This window comes from Muscardinus avellanarius, assembly GCF_963383645.1.
Source record: "Muscardinus avellanarius genome assembly, chromosome: 2".
NCBI classification, from domain to species: domain Eukaryota; kingdom Metazoa; phylum Chordata; class Mammalia; order Rodentia; family Gliridae; genus Muscardinus; species Muscardinus avellanarius.
Window position 1 is genome coordinate 28923539 of NC_137787.1, and position 18748 is coordinate 28942286.

At 38.1% G+C, this 18748-nt stretch overlaps 1 protein-coding gene across 3 annotated transcripts in view; it reads right to left on the bottom strand.

Annotated features, from left to right (window-relative positions):
- Positions 1–18748, bottom strand: part of UNC80 (unc-80 homolog, NALCN channel complex subunit) — a gene marked incomplete at both ends in the record, with an annotated part of 220226 nt that overhangs the window by 120859 nt on the left and 80619 nt on the right. For 2 of the 3 annotated variants that reach the window (XM_080689607.1, XM_080689608.1), the window contains 3 exons: positions 2171–2304; positions 5298–5433; positions 9036–9248. In XM_080689607.1, the coding sequence (XP_080545733.1) occupies positions 2171–2304; positions 5298–5433; positions 9036–9248 (483 nt within the window). Of the gene's footprint in view, positions 1–2170; positions 2305–5261; positions 5434–9035; positions 9249–18748 lie in introns of all 3 variants that reach the window. The other variant, XM_080689606.1, reaches the window with a different exon arrangement.

Below are 18748 nucleotides of genomic sequence, written 5' to 3' on the forward strand. Positions count from 1 at the left end.
GAGATAAGCCAAACAAAGAAAGAAAAGGGACATATGTTTTCTCTAATATGCTCAAGCTAGGGAGCATAGGGATACCAGAGGAACTCCAGACAACGAAGGGAAACCTCATTAAGTCAGAAAGGAAGGAGAGGAGAGGAAAAAGGACTGAGGTTTATTAATAGAAAACTTGCATTTGAATATGTGTATACATGTGAATATAACATTGTTAACCTGGACACTCAGTATTGGGAGAGAGGAAAAAGGGGATGCGGAGGGGGAGGAAGGTACCAAGTACTATCTGAATATATGCCACTGGCAACATTATCCACATTATGATGTGAGACTATAGTGCCCCAATAAAAAATTAAAAAGAATTCTATTGTAATGAACAAATGATTTCTGAGAACTAAAGAAAGTAAAGGAGAAAAATTTTCCCTCTTATTTACAAAATGATTGAAGATTCAGTTTCAGTTTCCTACAGCACTGCCAGTAAAAAAAAAACAAAAAACTGATTGATTTAAGGAATAAAATTGTTATGATAATAAGGGGCATTTAGCTAGAATGTTAAAAAAGAAAGCAAAATTAGCCAAGCCAAACTCAAGATGAGCAAAATGGCAACCAATACTAACCTGAAAACTTAAAAGCAGATGTACTTGGGAGGCTGAGACATAAAGAACATGAGTTCACAATCAGCCTCAGCAATTTAGTGAGGCTCTCAGCAACTTAGCAAGACCCTGCTTCCAAATAGAAAAATAAAATAGGGCTGGGAGTATAGCGTGGAGTATAGCGTGGAGGTAGAGTGTTTCTGGGTTCAGTATCAAGCACCACAAAAACAGAACAAAACAAAACAAAAACAGCAGAAAAGCAGATGTACTCTGTGTTTTTATGAAGACTTTAGTGTAATTAGAAGGTTGATAGGGATGGCACGGATACAGGCTTATGGATCAGATATTTTATTATACTGGACTTTAATTACATGTGTTGAGAAACCCTGATTGGATTTTATACAGTATTCTCAATGTCATAGTAAAAATGAGAATTCAGAGATTAAAGATGTACGTTAGTAGGAAGTTATAAAAAAGCGGTAGAAGAAAATTTCTTTTCCAATACCAAAATGATACAGTTTTACACCAAGTATGTCTATGTTTTCTTTGAAAACATACATTTTACTTGTATACATCTCCAACATGAAAATGCCCATTTAATGTTTTAGGGTGTGACAAAATGGACTTTCTAGAACACTGGAAAGCCAAAGGCAAAGGTCTTACTTTTGTGATTCTTTCATCTCCCCCTTAGATGCTCCAGGATTAGGATCTTGTAGGTTTCATGCTTAATTGGTTTAAAAAGCAGAAAGGTGATGGATCATCAGATTCTCTTAACTGGAAGCCCAGAGATTGCTAGTGTTACATTTTTGTTGTTTGTTTTGTTTTGGGAGAGTGGTAGAAGATTGTAAAACAGTGTTGGAGAGACTTTGGCTCCTCCGCTCTGGCTGGACGCTGCCTATGCTGTATATGCCTACACTGACATGGAGTGCTCATTCATGGACAAGAAGCCAGAAAGCTCGTCTCCAAGGCATTCCCTGGTACCATGTGCTCTGTGAAGATGCCTGGATCTTGCACAGTGTATTTCCACAGCAAAACAATTAGTCTCTCATGGTACATGGTATGTGAATGTGTATGTGTATGCATGGGGAGAGTCATGTTTTCTGCCTACCGATTAATTATCCATAAGAAATGCTACACAACTGACAAGTATATTTGGGAATATTTAGACACTGAACACTAAAGTCTTTTAACCCATAATTTAAACAAGAAAACTCACTGGAAGCACATTTCTATATAAATATGAGCAGATAGTTCGTAAAGAAATCTATCAATGATTTCTGAAATATGTTGGCCATAAAACTCACAATTTGTAGAGAAAGGAACTTAAAGGCCCTTAGATATTCACAGTGTAACTAATGATAGTCAACTTAGCATTGTATCTGAAGCTGTGGTCTCTGTTGATCTCCAAAACAATATTGGTGTTATGATTTGAATAGCAAAAAGATCATTTATTTTATGTATAAATGTTTAAAAAATGGTTGAATGTGTACATTGAGGCACTTAAAGAAATTTAAAATACTGAAAACCTAGCCACATGTCTGGTCTCTCCAAATAGCCTGATTATCAATATGCATGCTTTAACTTACTGTCAGAGGCTCTGGGCGAGGTCTAGGAAGGCAAGAAAAGGTCTCCCTCAGGAAGGTGGTAATCTCCAGGAGAAGCTGGCATGCTGCCATCTTCAAGGCAAAGGGGCAGCCACATTTGGAGGGGTTCACAGTACCTAAGGAATAAAGAAGTTCTTTTGTTAGAAGACAAACCAATAACAAGTACAGAGAGGCACGGTTTGATGGACCTAGCCACACACATATAAAATTAGATTGTATATGAGAACATCACCCACACATGCTCAATTTACCTATCCCTCTCAACATAATTTGTGCCTTCTCATAAGACTCTCTCTTCCTCTCTTTTGCAAGACTGTAAGGAGTGCTTCAATTCTGAAATATCAGATATCTCTGCTTTTTCTTTAGATCATATAAATCTCTTATGGCTTACTAGGATATCAAGCCAGCAAAACTAAATTCTTCTCCTTAAAGTATTATAAACAACAAAATATAGCTCCAAAGAAACTAGAAAACATTTGAATGAAAATAATACCAAATACTCACACATTCAACCAGATGTAGATTATGTATATGGCAATGAACTAGGTTTGGAACTACAAAAATCCTTTCAGCTCGCTTTATGAAAGGATGTTTGTCTTAGTGTTCTGGGGGCTATGAAGTTGTTTCAGCTGTACTCCAGTTGTGTTAGGGTAACATAGACAAAAGAAAACACAGTTACCTGATCACCTGTATCCCACAGTTTACACAAGTTAGCCTGTCATAATAAGACACAGCTATGCTAGATGTATGCTAATGTTCCCTTTTGCTCTAAACAATAGTGGTCTTTGAATTAGTAAGACATTGTATCAACCATATGCCAACTAATGGCTAAGATAACACAAAGCCTTAAAAATTTTCAGCATTAGTTCTCAAATATGTGTCATTCCAAATCATGCAGAAATGTTCTGATTACTTAGGGTTTAGTAAAGAAGACAAAAGCCATGCAGTGGCTTTTTTTTTTAATAAAAGAAAGAACTCTTTTGAATGAACCAAGTAATCAAGCAATCACAATATCAATACATATCAATATTGCTAAAAATGTCTAAAATGTGTCCTGAGTATTAATCTCTCTTATTTAAATAGAATACATACTTCATGATTTCTGTGAATATAGCATAAACTGTGGTATTCTGAAGATATCTGGGCTATTATTTCCTCTCCTAAACCATTATTTGCTCTCAAGAATTAATATGTGACCAGATAATTTGCCTCTCATTAAGGATGGAAAAGACAATTTCCTCTAGAATTTTCAAACTGAAACTTGCTTGCATCATTTTTATCTTTTAAGTGCAAGATAAGCTAGTTTTGAGATGGCTTGCTACTAAATTACACACATCAATCCTAGTTTTCAGTGGAGGACACGTGGCTCTAAAAACCCTGGATATACAAATTTGTTTACAAAAACAATGAAACCCTTCTTTTCCTTTTGAGGTTATCACCCAGACTCTTCTTAGCAATCCTGTAGACAGTGAGCTAACTTGATCTTAGTCCAGGCTCCCTCATGATTATCACCTGAAATATCCTGTTACAGTAAGTAAGTTGAATTCTACATGGCTTCAACAAAAGCTGACAGGCAGAACATTGGTTAATGATATTTTTGTAATCTGATCAGGATTTGAGTTATCTGGCCTGTGCATCGACTCTGACATTGCTCCAGCTCCCTATGTCCTCTAAACCCCTGTGAGATGCAGAGTAGTTTTGGGTACCTTCTGCTGGAGGGGTCTTATTGCAGACCTCCTCTTAGGTTTGGTGATGTCTGGAGAGTCCTCAAGTCTTCTTATGGATTAGCTCCAACTTCACAAGTCATTATAAATTAGTCTCACTTATATTTGGGGGTCACCTTTTATCATTAATCTGAAAGACTGATGTGAGAACTCGCTATTTTGTCAACACCAAGTCAAGATTATTTTCTCTGATTCAAGAAGGTCTTAGAAGCAGAAAAAAACTTTGGTGTGGAAGTGGCAAGGAAGACTGTAAGAATTTTCTCTGATTATTATTTAGTCCTATTTACTATTATCATCTAGCCATCCTTGCACATTTCATAACTGCAAGGAGGTAGTAGATTCAGCATCAATTAGCTAAGAGCAACCTTTAAAATATATCCAAGGATCTGGGTGTGGTGGTGCACGCTTGTAATCCCTGCGCTTGGGAGGCGGAGACAGGAGGATCACGCAGATTCGAAGCCAGCCGTGCTGGCTTAAGAAACCCTGTTTCCAAATAAAAATAATAATAAAAAAATAGGTCTGGGAGTGTAGTCCAGAAGTAGAAAGGTTTCCAGGAACCCCAGTACCACCAAAAAATAAAATAAAATAAAATAAAATAAAATAAAACAAAATAAAAAAATACATATATCCAGGGAGCTTGAATTTCAAACCACCAGGTTAAGGTTAAAAGGAAGAAATGTCACCATATTCACCATACAAAGCTACTGATCCTGCAACCATCACTGGACTGCAATACTCCATGAAAGATAGTGGTACAAATGCATATAAACTCTTATAAGACAGAGCACACTTATGCACAAAATACTGTTAGAGAAAAATGTAACAAGTTTCTTTGCTCTTTTATGATGTCTAATAAATAAATACAATAAAACGGACAGTCACAGTTTGAGTAAACTCTTCTAATATTCCAATTTTATATTAAATATTGTAATACACTCCAGTTAAATATTTTAATATTTTAGCGATTTGGAAAGCATCTTCCACTCAGCTCTATTTTGTCTTTTTCTTATTTACAATAGCAATAACAATGTCAAACCTGACAAAAATCTTTTCTGGGACAGCAGTTTTTCACAACTACATTCTCTCCAAGAGATCCCTTCAGAGAAGCTGAACACTGAGTGACGTAGGATAACAAGAGTCGGAGACTAAAAAGTCGTGGCCTTCCTACATTGCCTGCAGCTCTTCGCCCATCTTTCTGGGTTTTGCCTTCATTCTGTGTGGCTTAATACACATACTTCACATCCACGAATGGGGCGAGGGGGGGAGGCGCAGAGGGGACATGGAAAGGTGGTTAAGAGTATGAGAGAGGAAAGAAAAGTATTACGTGCTCCTAAGGCAGAGGTTCTTACAAGCAGGGGTTCTTGTAGTAAAGGGAGTCTCCTTACTGTCATCTAAAAAGTCTTCCTCCTCATCCTCCTTTCTCAGCCTCCTCTTGGTTTCCTCATCATAAATGAGGCCCAGCAGGTTGGCTGGGCTCTCACTCTCCCCGTGACACAGCTCATTCAGTCGGATGCCGATGGCCTGCCATGGGGAGAAACAATAAAATGCACAAAGTATGTTAGACTCAAGTGGACTCTTGCACCATACAGGGTATAATCAACCAGTTAAAGGGGTTAATAAGTGGTCTAATCAACCACGAGTGCATGTGGAAGCTGGCAAGAATTCTGGTGTGCAATTACGTTTATATCTGCCTTTATGTATGTGCTTCTTGGCTTTTACAGACTTTCTATGATTTATTATAGTTGTGCCCCTTTCCCTGATTCTCTACATATTAGTAGATTACCCAATCAGCCTCTTCTGCATGCCACAGGGTTGTCACCACTGTTTGCCAATATGAAAGCTCAGAGATGAAAGCTAACTGATGCAATCTTCAGGGCCATTTAGTCTAGGAACCTGTATAAGCTGGGATGAGACCCATGTACATTTGTACAAGAAGTTTTTCCGAAAGCTTATCTATTTACTAAAAAGTTACTTTATAGATTTGACATTAAGAAATAGGCAGATTTTTTTTCTTTTTATAGTACTGGAGATTGAATCCAAGGGCATTCTACTTTTAATAACTTAGCACACTGACAATATTAGCTCTAACACAATATTCATTAAATCAATACCCATATTATGTGTTCTTCTGAGTCATCATGCACTGTTGTATAATTTACTGAAAGAAATTTCCTCCAGAAGGAACAAAAATACTACAACTAATTTCTTTAGATCCCAGTGACATAGTATATGCAGCAGCAGAAGGGATGCGGGGAAGAGGAGAGTCAGCACAGAAGCTAACGCAAGCGCTGGTCTTGGGGTTTGGCAGTTGGTTCTCTGTGCATCAGTAAGAACAAATTCTGGCTCATTTTCTTCGTTCTTCCTGAAACATTCAACTATTTTAAAAAGTTACTAAATTTTGAGCATTCAAGAAATTAGAATCACTGCTGGGAACCAGTATATGTTCACTACTGGATATGCAAAGGATATCCAGAACTCTTTAAATAAAAACCCAAGTTTTTGAATGCCTTAGATATCTAGAAACAGAGAGGTCTTCTTAAACTCTGGAATTAAGTTGACAAGCTATAAACCAGGAAGCAAAAAACCCCACGTTAATGTGAAGTGTCACAGAGCCGGGCGTGGTGGCACACGCTTGTAATACCCATGCTTGGGAGGTGGAGACAGGAGGATCACGCAGGTTCGAAGCCAGCCTTGCTGGCTTAAGACACCCTGTTTCCAAATAAAAATATAAAAATAGGTCTGGGAGTGTAGTCCGGAGGTAGAAGGGTTTCCAGGAACCCCAGTACCACACACACAAAAAGTGTCACAGAATCCTAAGATTTTAGCTGCTAGGCTGGGAAATTTTAAATAAACAACATGTATATATACATTACACACACACACACACACACACACACACACACACACACACACTACCACCACCAAAAGAGCCCTTGTCCTGAGGATGAGACACGTAATCATGAGACTGGGGTAGAATGAACACATTGAATAGTGAGACTCAAAGGGAGAACTTTTCTATATTGATTCTTCTGGGCTATTGTAACCAAACAATTTAAATCCACAGTTTATAAAGCTGAAAGGGTTCTCAAAATTGAACTTGTCTGATATAATACTAAATGTCTAAATGACAATTTAGAGCAGTATGTCTTGTCCAGTCTGGAAAAATATCTTAGGGATAGGTTATTCTGTTCTCAGTTTATGCATCAAATATTTATAGGTGGGGGTCATTTATAAGGTATTTAAAAAGCACAAAGTTAAAAGGGTTGTTCTAGTATACAAGTATCTCTTTGTAATGTTCCGCAGTAGATTATAAAATCACAAACATCAGGATACCTGACAAACAGGAAGGTTAGACAGGTTGTGGCTCAGTGAGCTGTAAAATGGGATTCAAACACAGAGTGTCTATGTCTGGTATTCTTTCCCTCAATGACCTCATAGTTTTTTGGGGGAGGTAAAAACACACTCAAATAACACATTAAAAATTGTCAACATTTTGTAAGTTCAGAAGATAAATTCGGTTCAAAAATCATAGTAAATTTGACTGCTGTGGATTTTGAGGAATTGATGTTTGGGCTGACGGAGAATAGAGAGAGTAGATAAATATTCGGAGGTCCATATTCAGGGAAACACACCATGTATTCAACTATCAACAAATAGGTCATCTGATTGATTAACTTTTTTTCTTTTTGCCGGTCTGGGGATGGAACCCAGGGGCATTCGACCTCTGAGCTACACCCCCTGCCCTATTTTTTATTCTTTATTTTGAAACAGGGTCTCACTAAGTTGCAGAGGGCCTCACTAAGTAGTAGCTGAAGCTGTCCATGAACCGAGATCCTCCGGTCTCAGCCTCCCAAATGCTGGCTGGGATTACAAGCGTGCGCCACCATGCCCAGCAAAGAACGTTTTTATGAGAGGAAATAGTGTGCAAAAAGGTTGAAAAGGAAGGGTAAAGCCAGTTAACTGATCACTCATTTGAGAGACATTGTGCTAGATGATCAGATATGCAGAGACAAGCCATGTAACCTGCCTTCAAAAATTAATGTAATAACATTATTATTGAGCACATCTTAGGTGCAAAGGTGTAAGATAAAGGTTGATGTGCACCTGCTCATTTGACTTCATCATCCATAATTTCAAATGGGCTGAGCAAAGGTAGTGGAAGAGGCAGCAAGGCCAGGATAAACAATTTGAGTTCTAACCCAAAGGAAAAGGAGGGCTGTTGGAGCACATTAAGGGGGCGAGAGATACAATCTGATTTGCATTTTCATCTAGCTACTCTTCCAGCAGCTTGAAGGAGGATTTGGAGGGGTCAAGTCTGGAGGCTGGGAGATCAGAATTAATGTTCTGTTCTGGATGGGCTGCATTATGAGGCCATCATCTTACTGGCAATGTGTAGGAAGGATTTGCTGTGAGGAGGAGACCAAATAGGAGACTGCATTAAGTATCCAGATGAGAGGTGATGAAGATCTGACCTATGTGATTCAGTGATATAAGAGAGATAGATTTTATAGGGAAAGGAGCTTTAGCATATGGCCAAAGATGGTCATGGAAGGTGATGATGATACCATTTATAAGAATAGAAAGCTCAAGGATGGTTGTGAGTGGGATGTGTTTATTGGGGAGAAGGGTGTAATTTGGCACAACTGAGTTTCAGGATATTAAGTGGCACAGTTCGCAATGCAGGATTGGGATTGAAAAGTGTTGTGGATAGTAGTAGTCTGTGCTATTGGCACACAAGGAACAACTGGAGTGTCTTAGAAATTATTATTTGGAATGAAAAGCCAATATGAAGATATAAGTATTTTACTACTGTAACAATGATTCCTGCAAAGGTGATTTTTGATGAATACAGCAATTGAAAGCAAGGCTTAGGAATCCAACATGGGAGATGGAATACCATGTACTGGATATGAACTCTGGCAAGTCTCTTGACATGGGTGAATTTCAGTTTTCTTGACTGTAAATCAAAGATAGTAATTTCTACCCTCAAAGAATGAGCTATTCATTTTGTCCCCAAAGTGTTTCATTCCGAGTCTGGTGGATAACACTCAAACTATCTTTAAAACACACAGTCAAAGCGTCACTTGTGTGCTCTGAGTGTAATAGAAGGAATCAGAGCTCACGTCGCCCCACTGGTAGAAGAGCTTGGCAGCACTCCACTGCAGCTTCTGGTTCCGCTTGTTGCCCACGGTGGGAGACCGTCCCCGGGAGAGGCCCTTCTTGGTGAAGTTCACGTGGTGCCCCTTCATCCACTCAGGCCAGTTGCCACGGTTGCAGCGGTGAACAAAGCGGGCACATTCCAGGAACAGGGCTGCTCTGGCTACCACTGGGGCTTCCTGACAGGAATAAAGAAAGCATAATGTGGGATTCATAAACAATATCCTTAAGTTCACCTTAAGGGGCACTATCTAACTTTTAGATTCTCTTAGCTTATGTTTTGTGGGAGGGAGTAGTAAGGATTGAATCTAGGGAAATTCTACTTCTAAGCTACATTCTGCCCCTTTTATAAATTTTAATTTGAAATAGGGTTTTACTAGGTTCTTGAGGGTCTCACTTAGTTGCTGAGATCTTTAACCTGTGATCTTTCTGTCTCAGCATCCCAAGTACTGGAATTATAGGCAGGAGCCACCAGCGAGCTTCCGTGTTTTGACTTTGGCCATGTTTCCCAGGCCAGTATCACCCCAGTGATGGGAAATTTGGAAAATGTAACCACCAAGGCAAGTTTGAATACTGAAAATTAGAATTTTATGTGAGATCCTATGCTACTTTCTCAAGACTCTCAAGTAATTACATGCTTCCATTTTGTATACTTAAAGGGCAACTGGAATTTCAATGTGAGACTGAAAGAGCTTTTTATATTCTTAAAGATGAAACTTTTTTCAAACCTAAAAGAATAAAAAATTAAAAGCAAATAAATAAAAGAATAAATAAAAAATAAATAAAATAAATAAAGAATAAAAACCTAAAAACAAATAAATACTATGCTTTTAGAACTAGCCTTATTTTAATCAAGGATGCTGTGATATTGTACCAATGACAATCTGTTATCTATGACCATGCACATGCTTTGAGGAGGTAAAATTGCTTTCTGCACATTTCTGCTAGTAAGAAAAGAAAGATTTGATTGTTAGTTTTTTTTTTTTCTTTTTCTTTTGTCATGAACAACAGAATAAAGTCTGCTTAATAAGCATGGTTTCAATTGAAAATGTTTGAAGAAGAGGAAATCATTTAATTAATAAATCAGAAACAGAAGACTTCTTGAGGAAATGAAAATATGGCTCCATCTTGTCACAATAAGGTGTGGTTAAAAAAAAAGAAGAAGAAACAGCTTTTGGGTAGGGTGTGGTGGCACATGCTTGTAATCCCAGCATTTGGGAGGCTGAGACCAGAGGATTGTGGTTTGTGGACAGCCTCAGCTACTTAGTGAGGCCCTCTGCAACTTAATGAGACCCTGTTGCAAAACAAATAAGAATAAAAAGTAGGGCAGGGGTGTAGCTCAAAGGTAGAATGCCCCTGGGTTCCAGCCCCAGGCCCCCACAAAATAAATAAATAAATATTAAAAAATAAAAAAGAGAGCCGGGTGTGGTGGTACACGCTTGTAATCCCAGCATTCAGGAGGCTGAGACTGGAGGATTGCGGTTCACGGACAGCCTCAGCCACTTAGGGGGGCCTTTTGCAAGTTATTGAGACCCTGTTTCAAAATAAAGAATACCTGGGCGTGGTGGCGCACGCTCGTAATCCCCACGCTTGGGAGGCGGAGACAGGAGGATCGCGTAGGTTTGAAGCCAGCCGCGCTGGCCTAAGAGACCCTGTTTCCAAATAAAAATATATATAAAAAAATAGGTCTGGGAGTGTATCCCGGAGGTAGAAGGGCTTCCAGGAACCTCAGTACCACCAAATAAATAAATAAATAAATAAATAGAAAGAAAGAAAGAAAGAAAGAAAGAAAGAAAGAATAAAAAAATAGAGCGGGGAGTGTAGCTCGAGGTCAAATGCCTCTGGGTTCCATTCCCAGAGCTGCAAAAAAAAAAAAAAAAAAAAAAAAAAAAAAAAGAAAGAAAAGAATAAAACGTGGTGGAATATCTTCATTTCTTTCTATCTATCTATATATCTATCTATCATTTATCTATATATATATATATAAACAGCTTTTGGTTTACACTCAGAAACTGGTGAAAATAAGATACTCTACTGAACTCTTCAAAACCTAAAAAAAGAGTCACAGGAAGGAATGTGAAACTGCCCATAGGTTAATGGTTCATAAGAAATATAGACATGAGGTATTAATGTAGACTTTGACTTGTGCACATTTAAAAAATCACAACCTTAGCCATCTAATCAGGGTTACTTAATAACCATAGGTTACTCAACAGTAAAAGAGTTTTGAAGTAATTTTGTATCATTTTAAGCAACAGTATTCTTAACAATGCACTGATATGTAATGTTAAAATATGAGTTAAGATATAGAATTATATGGTAGTTAGTGTCTATAAATTATAATATATAACAATCCTGTGATCTAGAAATAATATATTTACTTTAAAATCTTAAAAATGAGATAATTTTTTTCCACTATTACATAGCTGGGAAGGAGTACATATCAGATCCAATGTAAAGCTCTTTTGATGGCCAGACCTATGCTAGTTTCTTTTTGGTATCTACATTATCTTTACTTATTTTTATCTTGAAACAGGGTATTCCTAAATTACTGAGGGTTTTGCCAAGTTTCCAAGACTGGCCTTGAACCTGTGATCCTCCTGTCTCTCCCAAGTACTAGGATATCAGGTGTGTATCACAATGTATAGCTTACATTGTTTTAACTTATACTCTTAGTAAAAGATGATTTCTAGAGTATAGGTATAAATTATTTAAAAGTAGGACATTAGACCTATGTAATATTATTTCTTAAAACATAGATGAACCATCACATCATTTTCTGATTTAAAATCTATTATAGGTTCCACTTCAACCGTATAATGAATAAAAATATTGAACCTTTGTGATTTGTTTCAACTCCTTTTCTATTCCCATCTCAAGTGCTCCATGATCCAATTCTTTCAAACCGGTTGCAGCTTCCCAAATATGACATTACATACCTTTTTCTATGTTGTTCCCATGACTTGAAAAACCTTCATACTTCTTTTCCATCTGGAAAATCTCCTCTTTTAAGATTTAGGTCAGTTACTGCCTCTGAGAAGCTTATCTTATCCCCATCCCCTTGCAGGCAGAGTTGTTTCCCTCATACTTTGTGCAACACATTATCTCAAACACTGAATGATTCAGGTAAATTAGCCTGTTCCGCATTTCTTCACTGTCTATGTCTTCAATGCAGACATCAAAAATACCAATAAGAAATATGTTTATGTAGGGGCTTAATTTTACAAAGCATACTATGTGTTGCTACAGCACAAGATGTCAATCTATGTGAAGAAGCAAAATAAAAGATCAACACTAATGGTGAGACTATAATTAACTAAGATAGACATGAACGATGAGCATCTGCCATCACCTGGGGGCCAAGACTTGGAAGTAGATCAGAGTGATAGTGAACTTGAGGCTGCAAAGAGTCAGAAGACTCTGCACTGACCTCACGAACACTATGGTTCTAAAATGTACAGTGAAAACCTCCACTCTTCCTTGTATTCAAAGCTTATTTTATTAAACACATAAAATATGCTAGTCTGTGACTGGAAAAGGCTGGAACACCTTTAAAATAAATGCCTGTCTGGAGGGCAGAGCAGTGACACAAAGTTATTTTTAGCCTGTCATGTTGTGACATGTTCTCAATATAATGTGATGTGAATTCAATGCTTAATGACAGGAAGACAGAAATCACATTCCCGGAATAGCGTTATGTCATGAACCTTGGCTTCTTCAGATGAAAAAGCGTGAACCTAACCTAGCCCAGGTGTGTGGGGTAGAGGATCTTTCCATTCCTCCTAGCTATGAGATGTCAGTGGAGAGGATGAACAACAGAACAACAGACAGATGGACCATCCAAATTGTAGCATGTAAGGTTGCTTAGGAAGTTCAAGGCATTTTTTTTTTTCCAAATAAAACCAATTTCAAGTCTCTGCTGTCCAAACTTTTCATGATGAAACTCAGAGGTCACTTTAGATATTGGTCATGGTAATTCTTTGTGTTTTTTTTTTTTTTTTTTTGTGGTACTGGGGGTGGAACCCAGAGGCTTTCTACCTCTGGGCTATACTCCAAGACCTACTTTATATTTGGAAACAGGGTCTCACTAAGTTGCTGAGAGCCTCACTAAGTAGCTGAGGCTGGCTTTGAACCTGTGCGATCCTTCTGTCTCAGCCTCCCAAGTGCTGGGATTATAAGCATGTGCCACCATGCCCGGCTGGTCCCGGTAATTCTAATCTAAATTTGGAAATGCAGTTGAGATCAGTGCGAAAATAATTCCCAATAATTATACAATACAACATTAAGGAGAGGGTTGATTATTATTTGCTGAATTTGTCCCATATAAATAGCCCGATCCAGTATCATTTGGAAATGTTGGTGTTTGCATTAAGGAATGATGACATAAAATCATTCAAATTTTGCCTCTTTATAAGGACATCAAGGTATGTTCAAGACAGGGGGCCCCAAAAATGGCTTCTCTGTTACCAACACACCCAATAGGAATCTGGGCTATTGTGAAGAAGAGCACAACCCTCATGGCCTCCTTATGAGCAAATGAACTATGTATTTCCCCTCTGGGGTAACCAAAGGGTAGGTGAGACGGGGTTTACTGGAGAATGAAATTAATCAAGTTGTATTTTTATGTATATGAGAATATGACATAATGAAACTTACCATTCGGTATAATTGAGATGCACCAATAAATATAAGAAAAGAAAAACTTGGGAGAGGTGGGAAATAATCCTCATGGTCCTGGTAGCTGAAGGCAGGCTTGGGAATTCTATATTCAAGATGGCAGTGAATTATAGCAATTTTTTGGGGATTGTACTCTGCATGTTACTGTCTAGAAAATTGAGGGAGCTGTTGAGTTACAGAGCTGAGGATACTTTTGTGCATTCTAACAGAAGATATTTAGCTATCGGAACTGAATTCTCAGCATGTGTGCAAGAGTATTCAAGGCACTCTAATGGAGTTCCAACTGCAAAGAAAAAATTTTTATGAGTTCTTTTTAAAGTATTGTTTGGAAAGTATTGTTTTACAGGCAGGGTAATGGAAGACGTTAGACAAAGAATTCTTCCTGAACATAAAGAAAGTCACTTTTCCTTCCTCTGATGTAGCTTACCTCATAAGGCTCAGTGTAATCTGAAGAAGCAGCAAAAAATGAAGCATGATGTAATGGATAGGGACGGATTCACATCACCAGAGAAATAGCACAAATGAAGAAAAATGAACCAGAAGCATGTTAAGTGGCTGGGAAGAACCACAGTATCAGAGACAGAGTTGTAAGTGAACATCTACACACAATCTGACACCAATGACATATCACTGCTTGTCCTGAAAAGAAAAGGAGGCGTATGAAACTTTCTTCTTAACTTGTTTGCTTAGGTTGCCTTTTTAGGCACTATACTAGCACAGAACTGTTTCTATTCTGTTATGCCATAACTCAGAGTTTATGGTCAAGCAAGAATAAGTTTTAACTGGGAAAGAAAAATATTAGATTGAACCATGTGAAATTTTTAATGGAAGATCAAAAATAGTAAATATTGCCGGGCGTGGTGTCACATGCTTGTAATCCCCGCGCTTGGGAGGCGGAAACAGGAGGATCGCGCAGGTTTGAAGGCAACAGCGCTGGCTTAGGAGACCCTGTTTCCAAATAAAAAAGTATAAAAAATAGGTCTGGGAGTGTAGCCCAGAGGTAGAAGGGTTTCCAGGAACCCCAGTACCACCAAAAAAAATAATAAGTTAAATATCATTAATTTCACATTGCTCACCTGATCCTAGGGAAAGTGTTTTCTGCAATGGTTAGAGATTTGTTTAGTCAAAATTACCAGAAATCTTGCAAATGTCATTATACATTGGAGACTACATTCTACAACTAGAAAATTCCACACGTTCACCTACTTTCCTTGCCTTCCTTTGTCATATTCTTCTGACTTTTATAAGGTTGTTGTGTATATTGAATATTTCCTTTATGAAAGTGAAGCAGAGGATTGGGAAACTAATCCAAACAGCTGTGCTTTCTTTTGCCTGGGGACCCAGAAAATATTGTTACCAAGATATGATGGTTAATTGAAGGTTATAATTGCAATATATTTCTTTCCCTGAGGGACCATATCTAAGCTTATTATGTGAGAAGAAACCTTGACTGATCTTGAAAACTCATATAATGCTAGACAGGGACTACTTGTTTTTAAAGACTAAATATTTTATGTTTGTCCCTGGGGAATTACATAATTTTATTGCCTTACAATAAAATATAAAGGCATTTGCTGGTGCACGATATCTGTTTATTTAAACCCAATGGGAATAAGCCCTTATTGTGGGTCTTAGAATGTGTTGGAACCTTCTTTGCTAGGGGGCATACGCTTGTGATTCAGTATTTATGACTGAGCTCGTATTGAATTCTCTGCTTGACTGAGATCATTAAGTAACAGACTCATAAACCAACAGGCTGCCTCTATCCCTGCCCATTTCCACGGTAACAGTAACTGTGAGCAGGCTGGAGGCAGGCACTTTTGTTTAGTATGTGATCTGGATGGTGAGTTATTTTAACACATACTCAGATTGTGTTAATAATCTAGGTATTTTTTAAACTCAAACACGTCTTATGTTTCTGACAACCTAAGTTCTAGATAAAGAACCCAAAAGATTCTTTATTTTGCTTTTGCTTTAGTTTCTCAGGTAAGATAGAAGACCAATGAAAAGCAGAAATTATAAGAAGGTACAATTCTGGGGTGGGGTGGGAATGACCTGACACAGGAACTTTGCCCTGAGGGTTTCTACTGACTATGCTGAAACAGAATGGGTTTTTATTTATTTATTAGAGATTTTTATTGGTGCATTATAATTATTTTTACTTTTTAATAATTTTATTTCATTTTTACATATGTTTATTGGTGCATTATAGCCTCAAATAATTAGGTTTCCCTCCCCCCCACTCCCTCCTCATCTCTCCCCTTCCCCATACTAGGTATTGAAATTGATCTTGGTATTCTCATGTATGTATCTAATGTCAATGTAAATAATTCCTTCACTGATTCTTTTTATCCCTGCTCCCTTCCTTCCCCTCGACCACCACCCTGGCTCTAGTGAAGTTTCTCCTTCATTATCTGAAGTCCCTCTGGTACTGATTACTCCCTAGGTTCTGCATATTAGAGAAACATATGACTTTTTACTTTCTGTGCCTGGCTAATCTCACTTAATATAATGTTCTCTGGGTCCATTCATTTTCCTGCAAATGACTTAATTTTGTTCTTTTTTATTGCTGAGTAGAATTTAGCAATAAATTACAATTACTCTATGTATATATGTGAATATATGTAATAGTGGGACTCATTGTTACATATGGGAATTGTATGTGTGCGTGTGTGTGTGTGTGTGTGTGTGTGTGTGTATGTGTGTGTTAGGTACTGGGGATTGAATCCAAGGGCATTCTGCCTCTGAGCTAGGCCCCAAGTCATTTTTATTTTGAAACAGAGTCTGGCTAAGTTGCTGCGGGCCTAGCTTAGTTTCTGAGGCTAGTCTCAAACCTGTGATCCTTTTGTCTCAGCCTCCCAAGTACAGGCATGTGTCACTGTACTGAACATAGGTTTTTAATAGACTACAATCTAAACATCTAAGCTCAGGAAGGTGGGATGTCAGGTTAGACACTATGTGTAAAACTATGATCTTAGGTGGAAGCCACTATCAGTGGATGAATGAAAAAAATATACGCCCTATCGAAGTTGGCTTTCCTGACTAAGCTTGGCTCTAGGTACAGCATAAGATAGGAGGAGAGGAAGAGGGGGGAAAGAGAATAATATTCTTTTTTGTTTTTTGGTGGTACTGGGGTTCCTGGAAGCTCTTCTACCTCCAGGCTACACTCCCAGACCTATTTTATACTTTTTTATTTTTGGAAACAGGGTCTGGTCTCTTAAGCCAGCATAGCTGGCTTTGAACCTGCATGATCCTCCTGTCTCTGTCTCCCAAGCATGGGGATTACAAGCGTGCACCACCACGCCCGGCTGAGAATAATATTCTTTTAGGAAAATTTCTAATCAAATCTCATATTCTCTATAAGTTTAGGGCAAGAAAGGGCATGATTTCTATCTCCTTCTAACTGACAAAAATTTTAAAATGATCTTAGAAAGCTGGGTGTGGTGGTGCGCGCTTGTAATCTCCATGCTTGGGAGGCTGAGACAGGAGGATCACACAGGTTTAAAGCCATCCTCAGCTAGTTGGTGAGGCTCTCAGCAACGTAGTGAGAACCAGTTTCCAAATAAAATATAAAATAGGTTGGGGAGTATACCCCGGAGGTAGAATGCCTCTGGGTTCTGTTCCCAGTTACCAGGGAATTCTACTTAGCAATAAAGAAGAACAAAATTATGTCATTTGCAAGAAAATGAAAGGACCGGGAGAACATTAGCCAGTCACAGAAATTGAAGGGTCATATGTTTTCTCTAATATGAGAAAGCTAGGGAGTAATGGAGATACCAGAGGGACTCTAGATAATGGAGGAGAAAGATCACTGGAGCCAGGGAGGTGGTCTAAGGGAAGGGGAGGGGAAGGGAAAGGTTCATTAATGGAAAGACTATGATCAACTATGTGAATATGTGACTATACCAACATCAGTCCCAGTACTCTGTATTGGGAAGAGGGGAGACAGGTGGGGGGAGCCCACCAAGTGTTGTGTGCATATATGTCACTGTCACTCCAAATTACATTATGATGTGAGGCTATAATGCACCAATAAAAATAATTTTAAAACTAGAGAAAAAAATAATCCTTTTTGAGTTAGAGTCAAAAGAAATAGAAAAGTTTAAGCTCAAACTCATACCACTACTGGAATCTGTGTATATCAAGTGCACTTAATGATTAATATGTGCAAGCATGGTGGTGCATGCCTGTAATCCCAGTACTTAAGAGGGTGAGACAGGGTAGTAGGTTTGAGGCCAGCCTCAGTAATTTAGCAAGAACCTCAGAAACTTAGTGTGACCCTGTTTTTTTTTTTAAAAAAAAAAAGGCTGAGGGTGTAGTTTGGGGGTAGAATGTCCCTTATATTCAATCTTAGTACCAAAACAAAACAAACCAGAGAAAATTAATGTGGGTATAAAAAGTATACCAAAGGAATTAAGATCCTCTAAACACCTAGGTATCCATCAACAGAAGAATGAATTACAAAATTATAGATATCCACATAATGGAATTTTACTCAGTGATAAAGAAGAACAAAATTCTGTCATTTGCAGAAAAATGGAAGGACCTGGAGAACATTATGTTAGCCAATTGCAGAAAGCGAAGGATCATATGTGTTCTATAATATGTGGAAGCTAGGGAGTTATGGAGATATCAGAGGACTCCAGATAATGGAGGAGAAACCTAAGTGGAGCCAGGGAGGTGGTCTAAGGGAAGGGGAGGGGGAAGAGTGAGGTTCACTGAAGGAATCACTATCATTGGCTATATGTACTTATATGAAAATACCAATGTCAATCTCATACTCTGTATGAGGAAGGTGGAGATGGAAAAGCAGTGGGAGGGGGAGGATATAGAGACAAAGAGATAAAAATATAGGATAGATCCATCAAAGACAGGATAAAATGAGAAAATCTATTATATATCTTCAATTTCTAGAAGAAAATATTAGCAAATATGGAAGAACATAATATAAAAAAGATAATAGTTGAGAATATTCTCAAATAGATATAAAATGCCTACCACA